Here is a 26,218-nt window from a genome sequence, read left to right as displayed (position 1 = left end):
AAAGACTAGTCTGGCTTGGGTGAAAAAAAAAAGGGAAAGAGAGAAAAGGAACAAATCTTACTGAGTTTCTTCTGTGAATCACACATTCTGCTGGACATAAAAGCCCCTTAGGTAAAGTGTATTATCCCCATTTCATAAATGAGGGGATAAACTAGGAGAAGTAATTTACCTAAGATCCATACTAGTAAATGTCAGAGATGATATTTAAACCAGGTCTTTAACCCCAAAAGCAGATCTTTTCTATATCTAGTTTCTTTCAAATGGCCGGTGTGGTTCAGTTGGTTGGGCATCATCCTGTGCACCGAAAGGTTGCCAGTTTGATTTCGGTCAGGGCACATGCCCAGGTGCAGGCTCAATCCCCAGTAGGGGGTGTGCAGGAGGCAGTCAATCGATGTTTCACTCTCACATTGCTGTTTCTCTCTCTCTCTCCTCTCCTTTTCTCTCTCTCTAAAAATCAATAAAACATCTTTTTTTTAAATGTATAAATAACTTGAAATCTTTGGTGATCCTACAACAATAGGTAGATTAGGATAACTGACCATAATATCAAATACACTTAAGTGGAGCAAATGCTCTTGATATTACCAAGTACACTAATATTTTCATGGGCTCTTGAAAAGCTAAGTAACTTGGTATAGTGTTTCCTTCAGACCTGCTGGTATTAGCTTAAACTTAGAATCCGTGGCATCCAAAATAATGGTTTTACTATAAATAAAAATGTCACTAAAAATTATCTGTATGATAATCTGATGTGGCAGGTGCTTTGGATACTGTATTTACTTTTTTTTAAATTTCTTTATTGATTAAGGTGTCACATATTTGTCCTCATCCCCCCATTCCCATCCCACACCCCTCCCCACGGATTGTATTTACTTTTAAAAATACAAGTATTCTGATTGTATTGTTTAAACTTTAGGAAGGAATCTCTAAACTTAATCAAGCAGGTACCATAATGTTCACTTACCCGCTTGGCTATTGCCCCAGGAGAAGGGTTGGAAATAAGCGAGAATAGCCATATGGGCTCCTTTGTAGAATCTCCATATGACTGCCTGGGAGCACCTTGGGTGCAGATGTGGCCAAACCTAAGTGGGATCTATGAGGCTGTGGAGGGAGGCTGGCCATGCGCTGTCACGTTCTAGAAGGCAGCTGCAGAAGTCCCAGAAGCTGCTCCAGCCACCTGTGTGCTGCCTGCATTCGGCAGCCCTCCTCTCCTCAGCACAGGACATTAGAGCAGGTAGGGCCTCGGATGTGCCAAAGAACCCCACCCTTAGCTCACACCTCCCCGTGTGCAGCAGAGGAGGGAGGTAACAGAGTATCAGTGGGGCAGGCACCTTCCTTCCTGCTCACACCTCTGTCTCACCAGAGTGCCCTGCTGCCAGCCGGATTCCGGCAGAAAGACCAGACCCAGAAAGCAGCCACCGGCCCCTTTGACCGCGAGCACCTCCTCATGTACCTGGAGAAGGAGGCTTTGGAACAGAAAGACAGGGAAGACTTTGTGCCTTTCACTGGAGAAAAGAAAGGTAAGGACCACGGGTGGCGCCTCTTGGGACAAAGGTGCTCCTGATGTATGTCCCGGAAGGCCCAGCCAGGGAACTGACCATAATATCAAATACACTTACGTGGAGCAAATGCTCTTGATATTACCAAGTACACTAATATTTTCATGGGCTCTTGAAAAGCTAAGTAACTTGTTACAGTGTTTCCTTCAGACCTGCTGGTATTAGCTTAAACTTAGAATCCGTGGCATCCAAAATAATGGTTTTACTATAGATAAAAATGTCACTAAAAATTATCTGTATGATAATCTGATGTGGCAGGTGCTTTGGATACTGTATTTACTTTTAAAAATACAAGTATTCTGATTGAATTGCTTAAACCTAAGGAAGGAATCTCTAAGCTTAATCAAGCAGGTACCATAATGTTCACTTACTTGAGTCTGTCATGGGAATTAAGCCCGTAATTGGATTCAGTGTTTAAAAGAATCATGGCTGATGGATACATGTCCGTGTAGACATTTGTCCAGACCCATAGAATGCACACCCCCCAAGAGGGAGCTCTAATGTAAACGCTAAGCTTTGGGTGATAGTGATATCCGTGTAGGCTCATTGGTTGTAACAGATGTACCACTCTGCTGTGGGATAGCAATAGAGGGGGAGATTGTCAGTGTGGGGCGAAGGGGTATATGGGAACTCTCTGTGCTTTCCTCTGTGAACCTAAAAACTGCTCCCCAAAATAAAATGTATTAACTAAGTAACAAAGAAGCATGGAGGCTAATTAAATGAATACCTAGAGTGTGGTGGTACTCCAATTAGTTCTGTAAAAAAAAAAAAAAAAGAATTCTTAACTCCCGAAGAAAGTTTTGGGAGTATGAAGTAGAGTTGTGCCCAAGCGAAGGTCCGATAAGCGTGAATGCTCTTAGGCCAGGGCTTTACCGGCTGCAGAAGTCTGCTCCATGTCCAGGCATTGGCTGTGCTCCTAGATGTTACCGTGAGGGGTAGTGCAGTAAATCACTCATTCATCCAGCATTGACTAACTTCCTCTGTGCAGAGCCGAGTGCCAGGTGCTGGGACCACAGTGAGTAAGACCCTGCCCTGCCCTCAAGGAGCTGGTGGTCCAGTGAGAGAAACACTATGACAGACCTGGGAAGGCTGTGAGATAGGCATGACGGACTCAGGACAGGAAAACCTTCCTCCTTAGCTCTCGATCCTGAGCCCTTTGGAGGAAAAAGTGGATATCACTCACCTGTCCAGGTTCTGCAGCTATAGACGGCAACTTGGGCCCATGGGTACTAATAAAATCATTGATAATCTCATGGCAAACACAGTCTAAAAATTACATATTTTTTCAATTGATTTTTAGAGAGAGAAAGAAAAACATCTCAAACATCGATCAGCTGCCTCCTGCACAGCCCCACCGGGGTTCGAGCTCATAACCCCAGCATGTGCCCTAATTGGGAATCGAACCAGCAATCCTTCAGTGCACAGGACAATGCCCAGCCAACTGAGCCACACCAGCCAGGGCTACCACAGCTTTTCAAAACACCAATCAGATCATGCTGCTTCCCTGCTTAAAACCCCAAATCCTTACTGTGCTTCTCATAGTCCCGGGAGACTTCTCCCTGCCCACCTCTCTGACAGCCTTCCCTGGCTAAGCCTCAGCCCCAATATCTTCATTCAGTTCCCTGAACCTGCTGAGTTTTCTTCCCATCTCAGGGTCTTCTCATGGACTCTTCCCTCTGACCCACATCTCCATTTTTTGCTTTCTACATCTCAGCTTAAATGCCCAGGCCTCCAGCTTTCCTTCTGTCTAAAATAGACGCTTTCTTTCTGCCCTGACACTCATTTGTTACTTTCACAGCCCTGTGACAGTTTATCCTTTGTTTATTTGTTTTGGGTTTTCCATGTTTTCCACATTAGATTGAGATCTCCACAGTGGGGTTGTGTCTCTCTTGCATCCTGGCACAGAAACTGACACGGGGAGGCACTCGATAAATATGGACTCCAATGAACGCCATCTCTGAGCTTCTGTGGGGGTGGGAACACAGCTCCCCTGCTGGCATGAGTCACAGCAGTGCTACCTCCGCTTACACAGCGCCCAGGCTCTCCTCTGAACCAGGCATGATTGACGGGTCATGCACCATGGATGATGTTACTTTATTAAGAAAGTAAAGTTGAACAGTGACAAATCAGGCAAATAACCAAGGATTAACGTAGAAATATGGAACTCTTTCTATGACAACATAGTTGCTATTGAACTAATTTAATTGTGAAATAAAAAGTAAATTATTTAATGTCCAATTTTCAATAAAATTCCTATTAACATCCAGTATTAGCGTAGTGACTGAATAACAAGAAAGCTGTTGTGTTCTGTTCTCAGAGTAGAGGTTTGAGGAGGAGCTGTGGTAAATTGCCCTCTCCATCCAGATCAACTTACAGATGGTTCACGGGGGACCTAGGGGTGCAGAAGCTGTCTGAGTTATAAATGGGGATACAAGAGGGGAATACAGCTGCACAGGTAGCTTAGGAGAAGGTTGAGAAGCAACACAGTTGAGCAAGAAAGAACAAGTTTTCCACACAGAGCAGAGGGATGAGGGTGAGGTGGGGGAGTCTGCAGGGCCCTGGGAGGGACCAGTGGGTGCTCTAGAAGCCGTGGGGGGCTATGGTGAGGGCCTCAGGAGAGGGGTGGCACACCCGAGCTACATTTAACTCTCTGGTGTAGCTTTTTTCACTGAGAACTTACTTGGTCGGAGCCCAAGGAATGGCTGTGCGGCAGCAGTTGTCCTGAATGCCGATAGCTGTGGGCCACCTGTGCAACTAGTGTTGGGAGGTACCCTGAACAGTACCAGGGTTACTTAGAAATCTGATTTTGACTCTGGACCCGAGATCATCCGGTTGGGGTGTTGCAGATATTGGCATATTCGGAAGTGAGTAGGGGCAAAATGAATGTAATTCGATTGACAGGGTAAGGTGGGAGATGGTGGCAGAGAATGAGCACGTGGGAAGCACAGAGAGCCCTATTGCCCAGACCCCCACGTCTCTGAGTACACCAGCCCTGGTTATTTTCTTTTAAATCAGGCTGACTTTGGTATGCTGTAGAGAGGTGGCTGCGTCCCAGGTCACTACCTAGTCACGTGATCCTAGATAGAACATCCTACTGGTCTACCATCTCGGTGGGTGAGAGGAAAATTCTGGATGATCACATTTGTCCCTTAGGAATCCCGGGGCCATTTGGATGAATCTGGTCGGAATATTTGCAGGGTCCAAGACAAGAAGACAAACAGAAGTCCAAGTACCTTTTTAAAAAAAACACACACAAATATTTAAAAGTTAACGAACTGTTAAAATACGTTATATCCTACAAATATACATAGGCCAGTACTCTTGGAATTCCAAGAGTTCTACACAGGGATGTCTGTCCTCTGCCAGGACCTCAAATGCATATGGTTGACACCTCCGCCTACATATCCAAGCTTCATTCATACTCATCCACCACAGCCTCCCCTTGGCCTGGGGGTGTACATCCCAGCAGTGTGACCTGCATTCAGGAGGGTGGGCATGGAGAAGGGATTCATGCAGGCCCTGGAAGCAGGCTCAGGGCTCTTAGGCAAAGAATCCCAGGTCTGAGGTGCCTGGGTGTGGTCTAGCAGGCAGCCTCTGTTCTCAGTGGGAATGTCCCTTTGTCCCTTGATTCTTCCCTTGGTGGGGCAGAAGCAGTGTGTGTGTGTGTGTGGGGGTTGGGTGGGTTGCAGCCAGAGGAGACCAGAGCTGAGCTCCTTAGAGTTGGGGTCCACGGTAGGGCCCCCACCCCCTTGCCCAGGTGCTGCTGATCGATGGGAAGGAGAGTGGTAGAAGCCATTTCTCTCTGTGGTTAAGGACTGCAGTCTCCTTGGGTGTCAGTGTTGTAGAATGCAGGATTCCTCCTCTGACCTTCCTTCCTTCTAATTGTGGATTATTGATAATGGCATCATCCCAGCAATTAAGGCATCCCAGTTGGATGTGCAACAGCTTAATGACTCAGCTCTTAACAGCCAGAGCTGCATTCTCTGGTGGGCCCACTTCCCCTGCAATAAGCAGCCCACACAATGGTTTTTGTTTTTCTTCTGATTTAAAGGGAGAGTCTTTATCCCCAAAGAAAAGCCCGTAGAAACGCGTAAAGAAGAAAAAGTGACTCTTGATCCAGAACTGGAAGAAGCTTTGGCCAGTGCTTCCGACACTGAACTCTACGATCTTGCAGGTTAGTCCTCAGCTCTGGGTCACTTTCCTGCAGGTTAGTCCTCAACTTTGGGTCACTTCATTCTGTGACCTCCAGGTCTGCACCATGGCAGTAGCCTTTGAGTTTTTCCATAGCTACTGGTTTTTATTGTGATACCTGGTTGGCTTCAATCTTTATGTAGCTCTAAGGCTTGATACAGGTGACTTAACCTCTCTGGGCAAATATTCTGCTGAATTTCAGCTGTAAAATATCCAGTACTACCCATCCTACAAACTCAAGAGTTTCTATGAGAAATCAGAGAATAGAGTTGAAGGAGTGCTAAGAACTTACACAATAAAATAACAGCCCTGCCGAAACCGGTTTGGCTTGGTGGATAGAGCGTCAGCCTGCAGACTGAAAGGTCCCAGGTTCGATTCCGGTCAAGGGCATGTGCCTTGGTTGCAGGCACATCCCCAGTAGGGGGTGTGCAGGAGGCAGCTGATCGATGTTTCTCTCTCATTGATGTTTCTAACTCTCTATCTCTCTCCCTTCCTCTCTGTAAAAAATCAATAAAATATATTTTTAAAATTTTTAAAAATAACTATTGTTGAAAGTATTACATATGTCCCCTCCCCCTATTGACTCCCTCCAGCCTGCCCCTCCTCCCCCGCCTTCACCCCTCTAATATCTATTTCTTTAAAAATAAAAATAAATAAATAAAATAACAGCCCTTGTGCTTTCTAAAGAGCTTTCACATTTGGCACTTTATCATCACAAAATTTCCATGACGTTCTTTCTCTTCCCCAGTTGCTATTCCATTTTGATCCCCACTAAGAGGTCTGTTGAACCCAAATATGGAATGGGGGTAATTACTGTTACATTCACTCAGTGCAGTAAATCCACATTCAGCCCAATCCGCTGACTTTCTTTCTAGTTTTCTTAACAGTAGCAACAGTACAATAATTATTGGCATTATTATTTGAATTGGTTATACATGCAGATAGAAAAAGCCCAAAAAGTACAAAAGACTATGTAATGGCCCTAGCCAGTTTGGCTCAGTGGATAGAGTGTCGGCCTGTGGACCACAGGGTCCCAGGTTTGATTCCGGTCAAGGGCACGTTCCTTGGTTGCAGGTTCCTTCCCGCCTGTGTCCTGGTCAGTGCTCATACAGGAGGCAACCAACCAATATGTTTCTCACACTGATATTTTTCTCTGTCTTTCCCTCTGTCTTCCAATCTCCCTAAAAAAAATTGAACAATATCCTCAGGTGAGGATTAACTAACAAACAAACAAAAGAATAGGTAATGAAAGTAAGTCTCTCACCCTGATTCCATAAGCTCCCTCCCATTTCTTGTCTCTCCTTCGAGAAAGAGTCCATGCATATACCAGCATATTTGTGTACCAATGGGATGCACTTTTTTCCAAATAAGATGAATATGTGGATCATGAGGTCATCACAGGAGAGAGGTGTTTTAAAAAAATAGTCCATAGCCTTAGCAAGAATGCTTACATTTTTATTCCATTGGAAGGCATCTGTATATAGAAAAGCCTAAGCGACCAAATGACCAGCTGACTGGTCGCTATGACATGCACTGACCACCAGGGGGCAGACACTCAATGCAGGAGCTGCCTCCTGGTGGTCAGTATGCTCCCACAGCCAACTTCCCGCGACCAGCCAACCTCCTGCGGTCCATCCCCCCAGCCGGCTGGCCCCGCTCAGCCCCGATTGGGACTGGACAAGACGGCCCCTATCGGCCCCACTTGCTGGCCAGGCCGAGGGACCACACCCATGCACAAATTCATGCACCAGGCCTTTAATATTATTATAATCTCCGTCCTCCCAGGAGAACCAGCTATGCCTTATTCTAATAGCATGCAAACCGTTCTAACTACATTTTCATTCCTTCTGTGATATCAGTGGTCAGTATTAAATTCACGTATTTGAACCCCTCTCAGAAGTCACTGCAGCATTGAGGCACCTGTGCCACACAGTTAGGAAGGTGCTTAGCAGTGACCAGTCTCCTTAGCCCTGTGGTTGCTGTGGAGGGATCTTGTTGTGGTTATTGTTGCCTCTCGGTCTGCCCTGGAATTGCCCAAAGGGAGAATGCAGGGCTGGGCTTACATTCCCAGGAAATGCCTTAGAAGAAAGAAAGAGATCAACACCCATCCTTTGGAAGATCCTGAAATTCATGCAGTAAAACCAGGGGGATAATCCCCAAAGGAAACTGTGGTGTTCGTTTTACGTAGCCTTCCTCCCTCAGCAGGGCCCCTCAGCACCAGGAGGAAGCCCCGCATCTTCTCTCGGGCGGCTCTCTCTGGAAGAGGTAGAGCTGCCAGCCTTTGAAAGAGTGTCATCGCCCTGCCCATGTTACTCCAGCAGACCAAGAGCAGAAGGACAGATCGTTCCTCAAGCGAGCACCCCCACAGTGGTCGTATTTCTGTGTGGTCCCCAGCCATGCCATTCTAGTTCTCAGCTCTGCTGGTCTGGAGATTTGATCTTGTCGGTGCACATAGCAGCAGTCTGATTGGGGCCAGGCAGTGGGGACGGATCCACCTGCCAGGTTCACAGGAAACAGGTAACACAAAAATTAACCCTTGCAATGGGAGCCAAATTATAATTAGAAGTTATTAGTGAGTACAGGGCCAAAGCAAGGTATGTTTTTGGATGGTCTCAGTAGCTTGTGCTTATCAAATAGGGCCTCTCCCTAGACAATGCCAGAAACACAGTAATAAATGCTTATTTACTAATAAGAATTTATAAAGCACTTAGAACAGTGCCTGACACATAGGAAGTCATCTCTTTTTTTTTTTTTTTAATCCTCACCTGAGGAGTAAGGATATTTTTCTATGGATTTTTAGAGAGAGTAGAAAGGAGGGGGAGTGGGGGAGAGAAAAAGGGGAGGGAGAGAGAAACATCCATGTGAGAGATACATCAATTTGTTGCCTCCCACACACACCCCTACTGGGGTGAGGATCGAACCTGCAACCCAGGTACGTGCCCTTGACCAGGAATCAAACCTGTGACCCTCTGGTGCGCAGGCTGACACTCTAACCACTGAACTACACTGTCCAGGGCAGTCATTTCATCTTTGTAGTAGGTAAAGCATAATTATCATCCCTATTTTACAGATGGGGAAACTGAGGCTCGGAGGCATTTAGTAACTTCTCAAGTCACACAGGTAGTACATGACAGTATTCATATTGGCTGACTGCTCCTGGCTGGGTGCCCTTTTAACCCTAGACTTGCTGTTTCTTATGGTGTGCTGGCCTCCTGCCTCCTTCTAATGTGCAGATTACAGTACAGCTGATGAGGAGCTCAGAGGTTAACAGGAGCCCTGCCCCCTGTTAACAGATGATCGATTCTGGGATCCTTCACCAGGTGGCCGCCTGTAATTTTATTAGCGAGGGGAGAGCTGGGTGCACAGTTGCAGCTTCAGCCTGTCTGGTGTGCATTCTTCCCCAGTGCTGTTTCTCGTATGCTGTGCTGCCCCCTGGTGCCAAGTCCTTGTAGTACAGGAGCCTCAAATAGCATGCTCAGCCTTCCGCTGCTGGTGTCTCTTTTATTTCCCACGGTGAGATGCTTTACACAAGGAAAGGACAACTTCTTGTGGTGAGGCTTATATTTTGAAAGAGACCCACCATCTTTCTGCTCTTTGTCTCTGAAAAAATACATGCCATCATCTCTATAATGTCAAATCTTAAAATATCCTTAGATTCAGTCCCCTCACATTTTACGGATGGGAAAGCTGATGAGTTGAATCTACTTTACTAGGAGGTCTTACTTAGCAGGTTTTCAGTAATTTGGGACCGTCACGAGACCATTGTCCCTCAGATCCCAAATGGTGTCACAGGTACAGATGTAGAAAGACCTGTGTAGATTGCTGGTGGTCTTACCGGGAGGGTTTTTATGTATGTGTGTGTGTGTGTGTGTGTGTGTGTGTGTGTGTGTTACTATATCAGTTTATTTAACACTATACATGTACCACACACTGTGCAAGGAAGTATGGGTCTGGAGACTCATCTTTATGATACAAAGAATTGTTCTTCATGGAACAAATTAACACTGTGGATATCCTAACATGTTTTTCCAAACTTAATGTTTATTCACTGATTTTTTTTTTCTTCCAGCTGTTCTTGGAGTACACAATTTGCTCAATAACCCGAAGTTTGATGAAGAAACACCCAACACTAAAGATGGCAAAGGGCCTGTGAGAAGTAAGTTGACGTGGAATCTGTGGTTCTGTGAGGCTTGGGAGCCTCCACGTGTTGCTGGGAGGAGAGGCCTGTTGACAGCCTCCTAGTGCACCCTGACCCCTGTGCTGCGGCCTTTGAAGGTGGCTTTTGTCAGTTCACCAAGGATCACTGGGCTCGGGGCAACCAAGCCAGAATAGAGTAGCTGATCATGGGAACGCTGTCTGGCAATGTAACTAGTAACAATCAATTGTTTTGTCCAAAACACAGTCTGTAGTTAGGTCCCTTCGATCAAAAGGTAAAATTGCTGATAGGTTGCCTAGTTAGCATGGAATGCAGAGTTTCCTGTTCCCAAGGATGTTTTAATCAAGTATCTAAAATAAGTTCTTGTCTCTATTTCAGTGTCTTTTTGTCTCAATAATGGGTGCTTGTCATTAGAATTTGAATACCCAGATCCCCCAGAGAGCATGAAAGACACACTGGGATGGATTTGCTGGCTCCGAAGTGCCAGACCATTTCCTGGCGAAGGGTCAGCTCATTAGACTCTCCCACTTCCTCATCGGTCATCTTCCAAATACCTACTGTGCGTCATGGGTTTTATCTTTAGGTGCAAAGATAAAAGATGGTCACTGCCCAAAGGAACTTACCTACCCATAGTAGGGACAGACCAATAATCAGGTAATTTTGGACAACGTGATCCAGGTGCTGTGAAAATTCCCCAAAGATCACAGCTTTTGTGAGATGAATTCTGTTTTATTCTCTTTGATGAAAACTTGGGAGACGCTTTCTAGTCTCAGCAGCATATGTATAAATGATCATGGGTAATGTACACAGACTGCGAGCAATGTTCCTTTTATTTTCTTCCTGGTTTCTTATGCATACAGATAAAAAATGTTCATTGTTAATTTCAACATGAAAGGGTAACATTCTGACAACATGTTTGCTGTTAAAAGTCTGCTGCCTAACCTTGGCTTTTATACATACACTTACATATCGTTAACTTTAAAAAAAAAACACACATTTTTTTAGAGCATTTTTCAAAAATGAGAGGAAGTCACAGGGATATTTTACATATCCTCTGCCTTTCCACACGGATAGCCTCCCCCAATTACCAACATCCTGCAACAGAGGGGTACATATGTTACAATTGATGAACCTACATTGACACATTATTTTTACCCAAAGCCCGTAGTTTACATTAAGGTTCATTCTTGATGGTGTACTAGTAATTCTGTGGTTTTGGGCAAATGTATAATGACATGTATCCTTCACTATGATATTTTACAGAGTATTTATTTGTACTGCCCTAAAATTCCTCTGTGCTCTGCTCCTCTAACCCCTGGCAACCACTGATCTTTTTCTGTCTCCATAGTTTTGCCTTTCCTGGAATGTCATATATTAAAATCATACAGCATGTAGCCTATTCAGACTGGCTTTCTTTCTCCTATGAATAAGTATGTAAGGTTCTTCCATGTCTTTTCATGGCTTGATAGCTCATTTCTTTTTAGTGGTGAATAATACTCCATTTTCTGAATGTACCACCGTTTATTTATCCATTCACTCTGCAGTACATCTTGGTTGTGATCGCTTCCAGGTTTTGGCAGTTATAAACAAGTCTGTGATAAACACTTAGTGCAGGTTTTTGTGACCAAAACTTTTTATCTCCTTCAAGTAAGTATCAAGGAGCATGATTGCTGGATCTTATGGTAAGAGTATTGTTAGTTTTGTAAGAAACCATGAAACTGTCTTCCAAAGTGGCTATATCATTTTGTATTACCACCAGTAAAGATGAGAGTTGTTTTTGCTCCACATCCTCACTAGCATTTGGTTTTGTCATTGTTCCAGATTTTGTCCATTCTAATAGGTATGTAGTAGTATCTCATTTTAATTTGCATTTTCTTGATGACATGATGCAAAGCATCTTTTCATGTGCCACGCCAGCACAGCCAAAGGTTCGGCGAGCCTGGGGGAGGGCCGGAGAAGGATGAAGAAAAGACAGACAAAGAGAATAAGCTGGGTCTAGGTGGATCTTCTGTGCCTGGCTGAGACCACAGAACAGATCCAGATGGCAAGCTGAGCCTTTATTTTATAGTCAGAGGTAAACAAGGTAGTGGTCACCATAGTTACAATGTTCTTGTGAGTTTCACTTGTTTTGGCAGCACTTGCTGCCCCTCCCACAGCCCATTAGCTACCCCGGAAGGATCTAGGGAGCGTCACAAGATCAAGCTTAATTATGCTAAGAGGGCTGTGCCCTCTAAGCTAGGACTTGTTTTTGGCTTTGCCAACAGGTCAGTCCGAGGCTTAACCCTATACATTTTCATATGTTTATTTTCTACCAGTATGCTAGTATCTTCTTTGGTGATGTGTCTGCTAAGGTCTTTGGCCCATTTTTTTAAAATATATTTTTATTGTTTTCAGAGAGGGAGAGAGAAATAGAAACATCAGTGGTGAGAGAGAATCATTGATCGGCTGCCTCCTGCATGCCCCCTACTGGGGATCAAGCTCGCAACTCTGTCATGTGCCCTTGGTCGGAATCGAACCCGGGACCCTTCAGTCCCCAGGCCACCGCTCTATCCACTGAGCCAAACCGGCTAGGGCTTTGGCCCATTTTTAAATCAGATTGTTTTCTTATTGTTGAGTTTGAGTTCTTTGTATATTTTGGATAACAGTCCTTTATCAGATATGTCTTTTGCAAATATTTTCTCCCAGTTTCTAGTCCATCTCCTCATTCTCTTGACAGTATCTTCCAGAGCAGAAACTTTTCTTTTAGAAAAGGTGGGTTTTTTTTATTGATTTTTAGAGAAAGAGGAAGGGAAAGGAAGAGAGAGAGAAACATCTATGTGAGAGGGAAACATCAATTGGCTGTCTCCTGCATGCCCCAACCGGGGATCAAGCCTACAACATAGGCATGTGCCCTGAGCAGGAATTGAACCAACAACTATTCGGTGCATGGGTCAATGCCCAACCAACTGAGCCTTACCAGCCAAGGCCACAGCGTAGAAACTTTTCATTTTAATTAAGTCCAGCCTATCAATTTTTTCATGGCTGCCTTTGGTGTTATATTTAAAAATTCATTACCAAACCCAAGATCATTTAGGTTTTCACTTAGGTTATCTTCTAGGAGTTTTATAGTTTTGCATTTTATATTTAGGTCTGTGATCCATTTGGGGTTAATTTTTATAAAAGTGTAAGATCTGTGTTTAAATTCATTTTTTGCAAGTGGATGTCCCATTGTTCCATCTTTTTTCCATTGCATTACCTTTGTTCCCTTGTCAAAGATCAGTTGACTATATTTATGTGAGTATATTTCAGGGTTCTGTTCTATTCTACTAATTTGTATATTCCTTCACCTTTGCCACACTGTCTTGATTGCTGTAGCTTTTTTTTATCCTCACTTTATTGATTTTTAGTGAGAGAGGAAGGGGGAGAGAGAGAGAGAGAGAGAGAGAAACATCGATGTGAGAGAGAAACATGTGCCCTGACCGGGAATCGAACCTGTAACCTTTGGTAGGGGATGACACTCCAACCAATTAAGCCACCCAGCTAGGGTTTGATTACTATAGTTTTATAGTAAGTCTTGAAGTTAAGTAGTGATAGACCTCCAACTTTGTTGTTCTCTTGCAATAGTGTATTGGCTCTTCTGGGTTTTTGCTTCTCCATATAAACTTTAGAATTAGTTTGTGGATATCTACAAAATCACTTCCTGGGATTTTGATTGGGATTACACTGAATCTAGAGGTCAAGTTGGTCAAGAACTGACATCTTGACAATATTGAGTCTTCCTATCTATGAACATGGACTGTCTTTCAAGAGTGTTGTAGTTTTACTCATACCGATTTTGTACGTATTTTTTCAGGTTTATACCTAAGTATTTTGTTTTTCGTTAGCTTTTTTTAAAATTGTGGTTCTAGTCTCGTACCAGTACATGTAGGTTTGCCTGTTCTTTTGGTGAATAGATAGCATCTTGTTAGGTGATTATGCTATAACTTATTTAATCTTTTTCACATCGATGGACATTTTATCCTGTTTTACAGTCACCAGTAATACATCAATGAACATTCCTGAATGTATATCTTTATGTTTTTATTCTATTTTTTCTGTAGATTAGACTTCTAGATATAGAGTTTCTGGGTCATAAAGTTTCTACATTTTAAATTTTGATAGGTGATGCCAAATTACTCTCCCAAAAATCATGCACCAACATTTCCACCAACAATACGGGGATTCCAAAAAAATGTGTATACACTTAACAGTTGATAGATCAATTGATGTTTCTTTCTTTTCAAATTTAACACATTGGAATTAATAATTATTCAAATTGTGTATACATATTTTTGGGACACCCTGTATATGAGGATGCCTTTTCCTCCACATTGTTGCCAACTCTTTTATGGTCTTTTACTTTTTTTTTTCTAATCAAATGATATCTCATTTTTTTATTTCAGAGTTTAATCATTTTTTATATTTTTAGTTGGATGACAGAAATTCTTCTGATCATATTACTTGTTCGTTTTTTTACTTGTCCCTTTTTAATTGGTTTGTTTTATTGATTTATAGGAGTTTTGTGTATATAGGAATGTTAACCCTTTATATGTTTTATATGTATATATATATTGCAAATATGCCCTAGCCAGTTTGGCTCAGTGGATAGAGCATCGGCCTAAAGACTGAAGGGTCCTGGGTTCAGTTCTGGTCAAGAGCACATACCTCAGTTGCAGGCTCCTCCCTGGTCAGGGCATGTACAGGAGGAAACCAATTGATGTGTTTCTCTCACACTGATGTTTCTCTCTGTCTTTCTCTCTCTCTTCTACTTTCTCTAAAAATCAATGGAAAAATATCCTTGTGTGATGATTTAAAAAAAATTTTTTTCTGTTAAAAACTTTTGAAAATTCTTCCATTCTTTTCTATTCTATTTTCTTTCCATACCTTCCTCAAAACTAACATTCCACAATGAAAATCAGAGGAGCATGGGTTATGGCCCAAAAGCCAGAGACCTATTATTAAGGTTTGGGAAATGAAGAGATTCATTATTTCTTTTTTGCATCTCAGATCCTAGGGTTTGTTTATTATAGTCTGAAAGATGTCCATTTGGAGCACCAAATACTTCCCAGGGATTTATATTATTTTATTTGAGTTTTGCGTTTGCTATAGGGCAAGCATGTCAAACTCAAAGGTTTGAGTTTATGTGGGCCACAAAAAAAAAAAAAAAAAAGCTTCAGTTTTCATAGAAATGTAGTTTTATTTCTATAGAGACATGCTGAATACAAAGGGCTGGCATAAATGAGTAATCGTTAACATAAAAAATACAGAACATTTTAATAAAAATTATTTTTTCTTGAACATTAACTTACCAGACACTGAATAACTGCAAATTAATAGGCGTAACGCGCCCCACTGGCTGCTCCGAAAAGCCATCTTTGCGTTGTTCCTGTGGCTCCCTCTCCGCTCGCTGCAACCACCCCCGCGGGCCCCCTCCACCGCCGCGGACTCCGGCAGCTTCTTCATCAGAGTCCTCCAACTCTCGCTTATTTTTTTTCTACTTTGCTTTTTTTAAAAATTATTATTGTTTAAAGTATTACATATAGTAGCACATATATCCCCCTTTATTTCCCCATTGACTCTCGCTTAAAAAAAAAAAAAATCCGCTGTATAGGACACCAGCTCCGAGATCACCACCAAGTTCTTAAAGGAGAAGAAGGAAGTTGTGGAGGAGGCAGAGAATGGAAGAGATGCACCTGCGAATGGAAATGCTGAGAATGAGGAAAATGGGAGCAGGAGGCTGACAATGAGGTAGATGAAGAAGAGGAAGAAGAAGGAGGGGGAGGAGGAGGAGGAGGAGGAAGGTGACGGTGAGGAAGAGGAGGGGGATGAAGATGAGGAGGCTGAGGCAGCTGAAGATGATGAGGATGATGATGTTGACACCAAGAAGCAGAAGACTGATGAGGATGAGCAAAAAAAGGAAAAGTTAAAGGCCTCCGTGGCCTAGTCACCCTCCACTTCCCATCTCAGAATCTAAACGTGGTCACCTTCGAGTAGAGACTCCCGCCCGCCTGCCCACCCACCTCGGGCAGCGCCACCTGCAGGTGACACACGCTCTTCACCACCCAACCAAAACCACAACGTGAATTTGCAACAGGGGAGAAAAAAAAGAACCAAAACTTCCAAGGCCCTGCTTTTTTTCTTAAAAGTACTTTAAAAAGGAAAACTTGTATTTTTTATTTTCATTTTATATTTTTGTACATATTGTTAGGGGTCAGCCATTTTTAATGATCTTGGGGTGACCAAACCAGCCTTCGGAGCATTCACTGTCCTACTTCTGACTTTACTTGTGGTGTGACCATGTTCATTATACTCTCAAAGGAGAAAAAAAACCTTGTAAAAAAAAAGCAAAAACAACAACAAAAAAACAATCTTATTCCGAGCATTCCAGTAACTTTTTGTGTATGTACTTAGCTGTACTATAAGTAGTTGGTTTGTATGAGATGGTTAAAAAGGCCAAAGATAAAAAGGTTTCTTTTTTCCCATTTTTTGTCTATGAAATTGCTGTTTATTTTTTTGGCCTGTTTGATGTATGTGTGAAACAATGTTGTCCACAATAAACAGGAATTTTATTTTGCTGAGTTGTTCTAACAACAACAACAAAAAGCGTAACGCAAATAAGCCTATTTTTCTTGTTCTCTGAAAGTGAACTATTTCCTGTTGTGCACACCAGACAAGTCAGTCCAAGACTAATGACGTGGCCATCGGCTGCTAAAATATTCGCTGCTAGTATTAGTGGAGAGAAATGGTGCGCCTGCGCGTAAGGCGCGTGAGGGAAATGAATGCAACACGATTATAGTCATCAGTCATTAGCGAACGTTGTAGTGCATTATTAATAATTATGTGTAACAGGACATTGTAAAAATTAAGTTATGAAACTTTCATTAAATCGTTTCTTACATACTATTGTATTGGCTGGGCCGCAAAAATATTCATTGTGGGCCGCAAGTTTGACACGCGTGCTGTAGGGTCTCCTGCACTTGTGGCTCCATGCCGTGTCAGCTACTGAGACTTCTCATTGCGGTTGAGAAGCATCCATCTTTGAAACTGTAACTCAGAGCCATGCCTTTCCCATGCTTGTTTAGTTGAGAATAAGCTTACTGTCATTGATAATAAAGTGTTATTGGAATCAGAGCATATGAAAGAAAGGTCATTTGGGGGGGAATCATCACTGATTTTGACAGGAGAATCCTTACTCTTCTTTTTTAAACTTGTGTCTTAGATGTGGTTAAAGGTGAAAAGGTCAAGCCCGTATTTGAGGAACCACCCAACCCCACCAATGTGGAAGTAAGTCTGCAGCAGATGAAAGCTAACGATCCCAGCCTCCAAGAAGTCAATCTCAACAACATTAAGGTATCTCACCGTGATTGTTGTCAGTCACTTGGTTTATCATGAGTTTAGGAAACTTAAAGGGGATGACTGATTACCTATTTGAAATCTTTTGAGTCACTGATTTTGAGGCAAGATGTCCTATTCAAAAGAAGAAGTGGGTTTAAAAAATAAGTGATTTCTAGAATTCTTGGAAACAATAATAGTAGTTGTGTTAAATAATATACTGGTTACCTATTGTTGAGTAGCTTCAAAACTTACAGGCTTAAAAGAAGAAACATTTATTATTTCACACAGTTTCTGAGTATCAAGAAACAGGAAGTGACTTAGCTGGATAGTATGGCTCAGTGTTTCAAAAAGGCTATCGGGAAGGTATCAGCCAGGGCTGCAATCATCGTAAAGGCCCGCCTGAGGCTGGACGACCTACTTCCCCAGACGGTGCACTCATGTGCCTGTTTACAGGAAGCCTCTGTTTCTACCTAATGGCCCTCTCTGTAGGGTGGCCTGAGTGTCCTCACATCATGACAGCTGGCTTCCCCCAGTGTGAGTGATCCAAGAGAAAGGGAACAGTCAGGAAGCCACAGTGCATTTTATTACTTCTTCTTGGAAGTCACACATTGTCACTTTCACTTTATTCTGTTTGGCAATAGGTCATGTGCCTCTCAAGTGGAGATGTGTGTGTGACTGTGTGTGTGTGTGTGTGTGTGTGTGTGTGGTTGTGAGAGAGAGAGAGAGAGAGAGAGAGAGAGAGCATTGTCTGACATGTTTTGTTCATTCTTGTTGGGCCAATGTCTGGCATTTAATAATAATAACAGACTTTTATTGAGTACTCGTTATGTATCGTATTTTTTGCTAAAAACTTGAAATTCATTATCCCATTTAATTCTTAGTGGGACTTGAAGTGGTTAAGTTGCTCACAGTCCCAGAACTCGTCTGTGGAACATGTAAGACTCACGTCAACCTCTGGCTGCACTCCATATGGTCTCCCTCCCCAGTGGTCAGTACCCGGCTAAGTGCTGTAGAAGAGGGAGTAGGATTCATTTTGTCTATTCTGAAGAACTTGTTGTTAGGAGAATAACACTAAACAAATAATTAGAGCACAATGTGGTAAGCCCCCCAATGTTATGGAATTGCAGGTAAGGAAAACTTTGATCCTGCCCATGAGAGCCAATAAACAAAGGAGGGGATATTTTAGCTGAGTCTTAAAAGAAGAGTAGGAATTAATCGGAGAAAGGATAGAGGAATTTCCAGATAAAGGAAAAAGCATACCTAAAAGTATAGAGGAGAGAAAGACCATGGTATACTAAAAGAATAGCAAGTAGAACACAGAGAATGAAAGAGAAGAGGGGAATATGGTAGGTGCATAATTTTTTGGTTAGTAAACAGAAAGGTGATGCCAGAGTGTCTCGTGTTACATTCCCTTATTAGACACAGTGTTGCTATTGGCTGTGCATGGCTTCAGTTGTTGGAAGATGGGTGATAAATGTCTTTTAGAGGGGATAGCATGCAATTAGTCATCTAAATTTATAAGTACTTAAAAGCTATGGATCCTTGGTTTATCAACTCTCTGTACCTTCCCCATCGTAGAACATTCCAATTCCAACCCTGAAAGAATTTGCAAAGGCTCTGGAGACCAACACCCATGTCAAGAAGTTCAGCCTGGCTGCCACCCGCAGCAATGACCCTGTGGCAATTGTGAGTAAAATTTTTAGAAATATAACATGAAAATATTAAGTTCATTATAAACTCTTTAATTTGTCTTATTAACAACTTTTAGATCTGATAAATTTATTTTCTACACAGTTAATAAACAAAATAAGTTATAAGGAGACAATAAAACAAGACCCAGTTGTCAGGCACTTTGAATTAAGAAGAATTTTGTTAGCAATACACTTTTTAGGGGAAAGAAACAGGATTAGATGAGGCATTTAGCTAAACAAATATCTAGATTTTGTTCTGGGCTTAGTACAAATTTTCTGAAACTTTTGCATCTGTAATAATATTCTGTCACAATCATAAGACCCCAAATCCTATAGGAACTTGCCACATATAAAAATGTTAAAGTATATTTCATTTTAATCTTTAAAATGGATTAGTATGTTTCAAAAATATTTTAACAACCAAACCTTGAAACATTTTGTGTTTGATATTGTTAACCAGAATATGAAAATAAAAAACCGAAGCCCTGTTCCTTCTATGCACATTTGATAATTCAGCTAAACAAGGAACCCCTTGACCCAATTAACTACTACTACAATCACCATCATCAGTGTTACTCCTCCTATTAATAGCTAACATTTCTTGAGCAATTAGTAAATTCCAGCACTGATCTCTATACTTTACACACGTCACCTCACCTAATCCCCACTATATTATTATCAGGTATGTACTATTATTAATTCCCACTTTGACAAATGAGCAATCTGAGGCTCAGAGAGGTGAATTAACTTTTCTTTTTTTTTTTTTTTTTTTTTTTTAATTTCTTTATTGATTAAGGTGTCACATATTTGTCCTCATCCCCCCATTCCCATCCCACCCCTCTCCCCACGCATGCCCCAATCCCCTGCTGAACTTAACCGTTGGATAGGCTTATATGCATGCATACAGGTCCTTTGGTTGAACTCTCCCCCTCCCCCCACCCTCCCCCCACCCTCCCCTATCCTCCCTCTGAGGCCCGATAGTCCGATCGATGCCTCCTTGCTTCTGGTTCTGTTCTTGTTCCTCAGTCTATGTTGTTCATCATTTCCTCTAGATGAACGAGATCAAATGTCACTAGATATATACTAATAAGAACTGAATGTGAGACGAGCAATAATATTTATGCTGACAGGCAAATGAATCAATCTGTAGCAAGCTTCCCCCTGGACCAACAGTTCTTTTGAGACCCAATTTCGATGTCCAGTAGTTCCTTATGTGTACATGTCAGCACTGACCCCTCAGCTCTGGATGGTGGACAAATGGTGGTAATGGAGGTCCGACTCCCTCTGGTTTGGTCTCGGCCGAGCCCAGGGGCACGGCGTCACCTGGACTAAGGGGCACGTGGCCTCACCCATACCCAAGGGGCGCGTGGTCTCACCCGGGCCTGGGACCCAGCCTCACCCGGATGGATCCAGGGGCGCACGGCCTCACCCGGACCCAGGATCTGGCTTCACCCGTACCCAGGGACGCTTGGCCTCTCCCAGACCCAGGGCCACTTGGGCTCACCCGGGCCTAGGTGCACGAGGCCTCATCCGGATCCAGGGACGCATGGTCTCACCCGGACCCAGGGACGCTTGGCCTCTCCCAGACCCAGGGCCACTTGGGCTCACCCGGGCCTAGGTGCACAAGGCCTCATCCGGATCCAGGGACACATGGTCTCACCCGGACCCAGGGACGCTTGGCCTCTCCCAGACCCAGGGCCACTTGGGCTCACCCGGGCCTAGGTGCACGAGGCCTCATCCGGATCCAGGGACGCATGGTCTCACCCGGACCCAGGGACGCTTGGCCTCTACCAGACCCAGGGCCACTTGGGCTCACCCGGGCCTAGGTGCACGAGGCCTCATCCGGATCCAGGGACACATGGTCTCACCCGGACCCAGGATCGCTTGGCCTCTCCCAGACCCAGGGCCACTTGGGCTCACCCGGGCCTAGGTGCTCAAGGCCTCACCCGGATCCAGGGACACATGGTCTCACCCGGACCCAGGGACGCTTGGCCTCTCCCAGACCCAGGGCCACTTGGGCTCACCAGGGCCTAGGTGCACGAGGCCTCATCCGGATCCAGGGACGCATGGTCTCGTCCGGACCCAGGGATGCTTGGCCTCTCCCAGACCCAGGGCCACTTGGGCTCACCCGGGCCTAGGTGCACGAGGCCTCATCCGGATCCAGGGACGCATGGTCTCACCCGGACCCAGGGACGCTTGGCCTCTCCCAGACCCAGGGCCACTTGGGCTCACCCGGGCCTAGGTGCACAAGGCCTCATCCGGATCCAGGGACACATGGTCTCACCCGGACCCAGGGACGCTTGGCCTCTCCCCGACCCAGGGCCACTTGGGCTCACCCGGGCCTAGGTGCACGAGGCCTCACCCGGATCCAGGGACACATGGTCTCACCCGGACCCAGGGACGCTTGGCCTCTCTCCGACCCAGGGCCACTTGGGCTCACCCGGGCCTAGGTGCACGAGGCCTCACCCGGATCCAGGGACACATGGTCTCACCCGGACCCAGGGATGCTTGGCCTCTCCCAGACCCAGGGCCACTTGGGCTCACCCGGGCCTAGGTGCACGAGGCCTCACCCGGATCCAGGGACACATGGTCTCACCCGGACCCAGGGACGCTTGGCCTCTCCCAGACCCAGGGCCACTTGGGCTTACCCGGGCCTAGGTGCACGAGGCCTCACCCGGATCCAGGGACACATGGTCTCACCCGGACCCAGGGATGCTTGGCCTCTCCCCGACCCAGGGCCACTTGGGCTCACCCGGGCCTAGGTGCACGAGGCCTCACCCGGATCCAGGGACACATGGTCTCACCCGGACCCAGGGACGCTTGGCCTCTCCCAGACCCAGGGCCACTTGTGCTCACCCGGGCCTAGGTGCACGAGGCCTCACCCGGATCCAGGGACACATGGTCTCACCCGGACCCAGGGACGCTTGGCCTCTCCCCGACCCAGGGCCACTTGGGCTCACCCGGGCCTAGGTGCACGAGGCCTCACCCGGATCCAGGGACACATGGTCTCACCCGGACCCAGGGATGCTTGGCCTCTCCCAGACCCAGGGCCACTTGGGCTCACCCGGGCCTAGGTGCACGAGGCCTCACCCGGATCCAGGGACACATGGTCTCACCCGGACCCAGGGACGCTTGGCCTCTCCCAGACCCAGGGCCACTTGGGCTCACCCGGGCCTAGGTGCACGAGGCCTCACCCGGATCCAGGGACACATGGTCTCACCCGGACCCAGGGACGCTTGGCCTCTCCCCGACCCAGGGCCACTTGGGCTCACCCGGGCCTAGGTGCACGAGGCCTCACCCGGATCCAGGGACACATGGTCTCGTCCGGACCCAGGGATGCTTGGCCTCTCCCAGACCCAGGGCCACTTGGGCTCACCCGGGCCTAGGTGCACGAGGCCTCATCCGGATCCAGGGACGCATGGTCTCACCCGGACCCAGGGACGCTTGGCCTCTCCCAGACCCAGGGCCACTTGGGCTCACCCGGGCCTAGGTGCACAAGGCCTCATCCGGATCCAGGGACACATGGTCTCACCCGGACCCAGGGACGCTTGGCCTCTCCCCGACCCAGGGCCACTTGGGCTCACCCGGGCCTAGGTGCACGAGGCCTCACCCGGATCCAGGGACACATGGTCTCACCCGGACCCAGGGACGCTTGGCCTCTCCCCGACCCAGGGCCACTTGGGCTCACCCGGGCCTAGGTGCACGAGGCCTCACCCGGATCCAGGGACACATGGTCTCACCCGGACCCAGGGACGCTTGGCCTCTCCCCGACCCAGGGCCACTTGGGCTCACCCGGGCCTAGGTGCACGAGGCCTCACCCGGATCCAGGGACACATGGTCTCACCCGGACCCAGGGACGCTTGGCCTCTCCCAGACCCAGGGCCACTTGGGCTCACCCGGGCCTAGGTGCACGAGGCCTCACCCGGATCCAGGGACACATGGTCTCACCCGGACCCAGGGACGCTTGGCCTCTCCCCGACCCAGGGCCACTTGGGCTCACCCGGGCCTAGGTGCACGAGGCCTCACCCGGATCCAGGGACACATGGTCTCACCCGGACCCAGGGATGCTTGGCCTCTCCCAGACCCAGGGCTACTTGGGCTCACCCGGGCCTAGGTGCATGAGGCCTCACCCGGATCCTGGGACACATGGTCTCGCCTGGACCCAGGGGTGTGTGGGCTCTCCCAGACCCAGGGGCGCTTGGCCTCGCCCGGGCATGGGATCCAGCGTCATCCGGGTCCAGGGGCACTTGTCCTCACCCGGACCCGGAGTCCGGCCTCACCTGGACCCAGGGGCATGTGGCCTCACCTAGACTCAGGGACGTGAGGCCTCACTTATACCCAGAGGCGTGTGACCATACCCGAACCCAGAGGCGCGCAACCCCGCCCGCACCCGGGTCTCAGCGGGGCCCCGTCTTCCCGATCCCAATTCCTGCCGGTCAATCCCCCCTCAGCAATTCCCCTGGCCATCCTTCCAGAGCTCCAGTATGGCTGCTGCAGAACTCGTCGGGCGGCGGCTCGGCGAAGCTCCGGTGCACCCGGTGCATGGCGGTGGGCCAGTCTGGCGTCGCTGCGTTGGCCCTTGGGTCTGCATCGGTGGCCGGTCGCCGAGCATGCGCACCTGGCCGCTTCTGGGGCGTTGAGATTCTTGACGGACTCAGAGGTCAGCAAGCGCGGAGTCTCCCACCCCATGTCTCATAGGGGCTCGTCTGTCCGTGCTTGGCTGCCAGTGGAGCCGTCCCCTCAGCCGGAGACCGCCGGGGGAACTGCGCCGAGCACGTTCCAGGCCGCTGTTGTATCGCCTGAGCCATAGTTCTTTTGTGTCGCCTGAGCTGTAGTTCTTAAAGTGTGGTCTTTGGGTCACCGGCATCAGCATCATCCCACATACCCCTCTTTTATTCTAGTTGTAGAGCATCTACTCAGCCAGCCCTATGGTGGTCTTGGATGGTGTCTGCTCTGCTCTCTTGTCGTAGTCTCAAAGTTGTTGTGGTAGGCAACAATCAGGCTTCCGCCCTATGCCTCCATCTTGGTCCTCCTTTGTATAGTTAAGTCTTGATTGTTGTTGGTGTCACTGGGGGGGCGCTCTTTGTCTATAAAGGAAGAGTTGCTGTGCAGGAGACACGTTTATGGGCCGGGTCTTGGTGCAGCAAAGCTTTGGCGCTCACTGAATATTCCCGTTGAATGTGTCCCTTATGCACGTGGTTGAAATCTGGTGTCATCTCCCACAGACCACTAGATGCCCTCGTTTCTGGGTCTCCAATGGGGTGTAGATCAGCTACTGCCTTAGGCACTCAGCAAGGATTACAGCAAAAACTGTAGTTTCTTCCTCCTGTCTGAGTGGCCCTGGAGCAGTCCGACTAGAACAGCAGATCATCTGGTCCGCTGCCAGAGGGCAAGCCACCCACATGCATAAGCCGTTGCTTGGGGCGCAGGTGTGCCTGCAAGACTTGCGGGGAAGGTCTTCAAAACGTGCGGGGCGGGTCCCAGGGCGGGGCCGGTCTCAGGGCAGGGCGGGGTCTTAGGGCGGGGCGGGGTCTCAGGGCGCCAACAGGCCATGGCGCGGCGAACCGCAATGGCTAGAAGTCTGCTCCTTCTGCCTTCCACGTTTCTAAGCCCCCTCATTCCGCACTCCAGCGCAGCAAACACTGATTGCTGGGCGCACCTCCGCAAGAGTCCCGCCTCTCCCCGCAGGCATCTGGGTCTCCCGCGCGTCCCCAGAAGCTGGGTTTCAGGGTGATGGGGAGCTAATCTCCCCTAGGGTTGGAACAAAAGCCGCGTGTCCCTTCCCCCACCACCAGCCCGACCCACGCGCCTCCGCACCTCATCCCCTCTGATTTCGCTGGTTTCCTCTTCCCTCTTAGCTGTAAATCTACCATTCAGCCATCTCTCCTGTAGTTCTGGGTGGCAGACGCTCTGTCCTCCAGTCGTGCCCCTGAAATTGCTGTGCGCAGCGCAGTTCGCAGTTCATTTGTTTAACTTTGCCGCCTTCTTGGTTCTCCTCTGTCAAAATGGCTAGAGGACTTGAATGTAAGATGGGAAATCCTAAGAATCCTCCAAATCGGTGTTGGCGGCCTCCGGGGCCCCAAGGATCTCCCTGGGCAGCTCGGGTAGCTCGGTGGCGCGGATGAGCCCCTCCTGCAGAAAGATGGTCTCTTCCTTCACCGAGAGCCGCTGCGCCGAGTCCGCGGCCGCCACCACAGCAGCTGCCGCGGCGCCCACGAGCCCATGGCCCCGGCTGCGGTGCTGACTGAGAGGAGCAGCCGCCCGGTCTGGGGAGACGCGAGCAGCAGTCGCCACCCTCACCAGTCCATGTTTCAGTTGTAGTTCCGAAACTGCCATGCGAGGCAACAGATCAGCCTTTCACCTCCGCCGCCATCTTGCCTCCCACTCCATGAATTAACTTTTCTAAGGTGACTCAGCCAGTAGGCAGTAGAGCCAGGGTTCACCACCAGGCCTTTTTGGTTCCTCAACGAGAATGCTTAACCATCAAGCTATGCTGTATTTACACACAATGCCTCACTCAAACATTTGCTGAAATATGTCAGTTATCAGGAGCCTGAGTATCTCCCTGTGGTTCTACAGCATCTAATGCTCAGCTAGAAAATCAGAAGTTTCCTTTACTTGATGCCGTGATTTAAAATAACAGGTCTTTGGAAGATCTGAAATACCATTAAAAACAGACAATGTGAAAGTTATGGTGCTGGCACAGGATAGATGTTTGAAAAACACTTGATGAATGAATGAATGAGTGTGCCCTCCAGCCTCAGCAATAGAGAATATTTCCATGATTACATAAGCACTAAGCTGAAAAATTGATATTTTCACCAGAAATTATTACTTATCTAAATTTGTAAGTTGAGAGCAGTTTTGAATTTAAAACCTATCATTAAATTAGAAAAAGAGCACAACTAGCTCATTGGTAAAATGAAATTAACAATTTAAGGATTCTTATCTGTATATAATTTTATATAATCTCTGCCTTTTAGATTTGTTTTCAGTAAAGCAAAAATATTCAGTGCATTCTGTATGTAAGTGACTAAAGGGATGATGAACAAAGAAATAACTTGTCACTCCTACTTGATATATTATCTATATATATAAAAAGCTAAGCAACCGTCCAACCATCCGACCGGTAGCTATGATGCACAATGACCACCAGGGGGCAGACGCTCCAACCGGTAGCTATGACATGCACTGACCACCAGGGGGCAGACGCTCAATGCAGGAGTTACCGAGCTGTGGTGACTTGGCAGCAGTGGTTCTCAGGTGAC

General features: G+C 46.8%; 1 protein-coding gene and 1 pseudogene across 1 annotated transcript in view; both read left to right on the top strand.

Moving 5' to 3' along the window:
- Window positions 1-26,218, top strand: part of TMOD2 (tropomodulin 2) — a 57,849-nt gene that overhangs the window by 15,936 nt on the left and 15,695 nt on the right. The window contains exons 3-7 of the mRNA XM_054715531.1: window positions 1,364-1,520; window positions 5,611-5,733; window positions 9,820-9,906; window positions 17,144-17,274; window positions 18,838-18,945. Coding sequence (XP_054571506.1) covers window positions 1,364-1,520; window positions 5,611-5,733; window positions 9,820-9,906; window positions 17,144-17,274; window positions 18,838-18,945 — 606 coding nt within the window. The remainder of the gene's footprint in view (window positions 1-1,363; window positions 1,521-5,610; window positions 5,734-9,819; window positions 9,907-17,143; window positions 17,275-18,837; window positions 18,946-26,218) is intronic.
- On the top strand, window positions 15,533-15,868 carry LOC129148923 (prothymosin alpha-like; annotated as a pseudogene).

This window comes from Eptesicus fuscus, chromosome 5 (assembly GCF_027574615.1).
Source record: "Eptesicus fuscus isolate TK198812 chromosome 5, DD_ASM_mEF_20220401, whole genome shotgun sequence".
In the NCBI taxonomy this organism is placed as follows: Eukaryota; Metazoa; Chordata; class Mammalia; order Chiroptera; family Vespertilionidae; genus Eptesicus; species Eptesicus fuscus.
The sequence above is the reverse complement of the archived record's forward strand: the minus strand, read 5'-3'. Positions and strand labels throughout refer to the sequence as shown.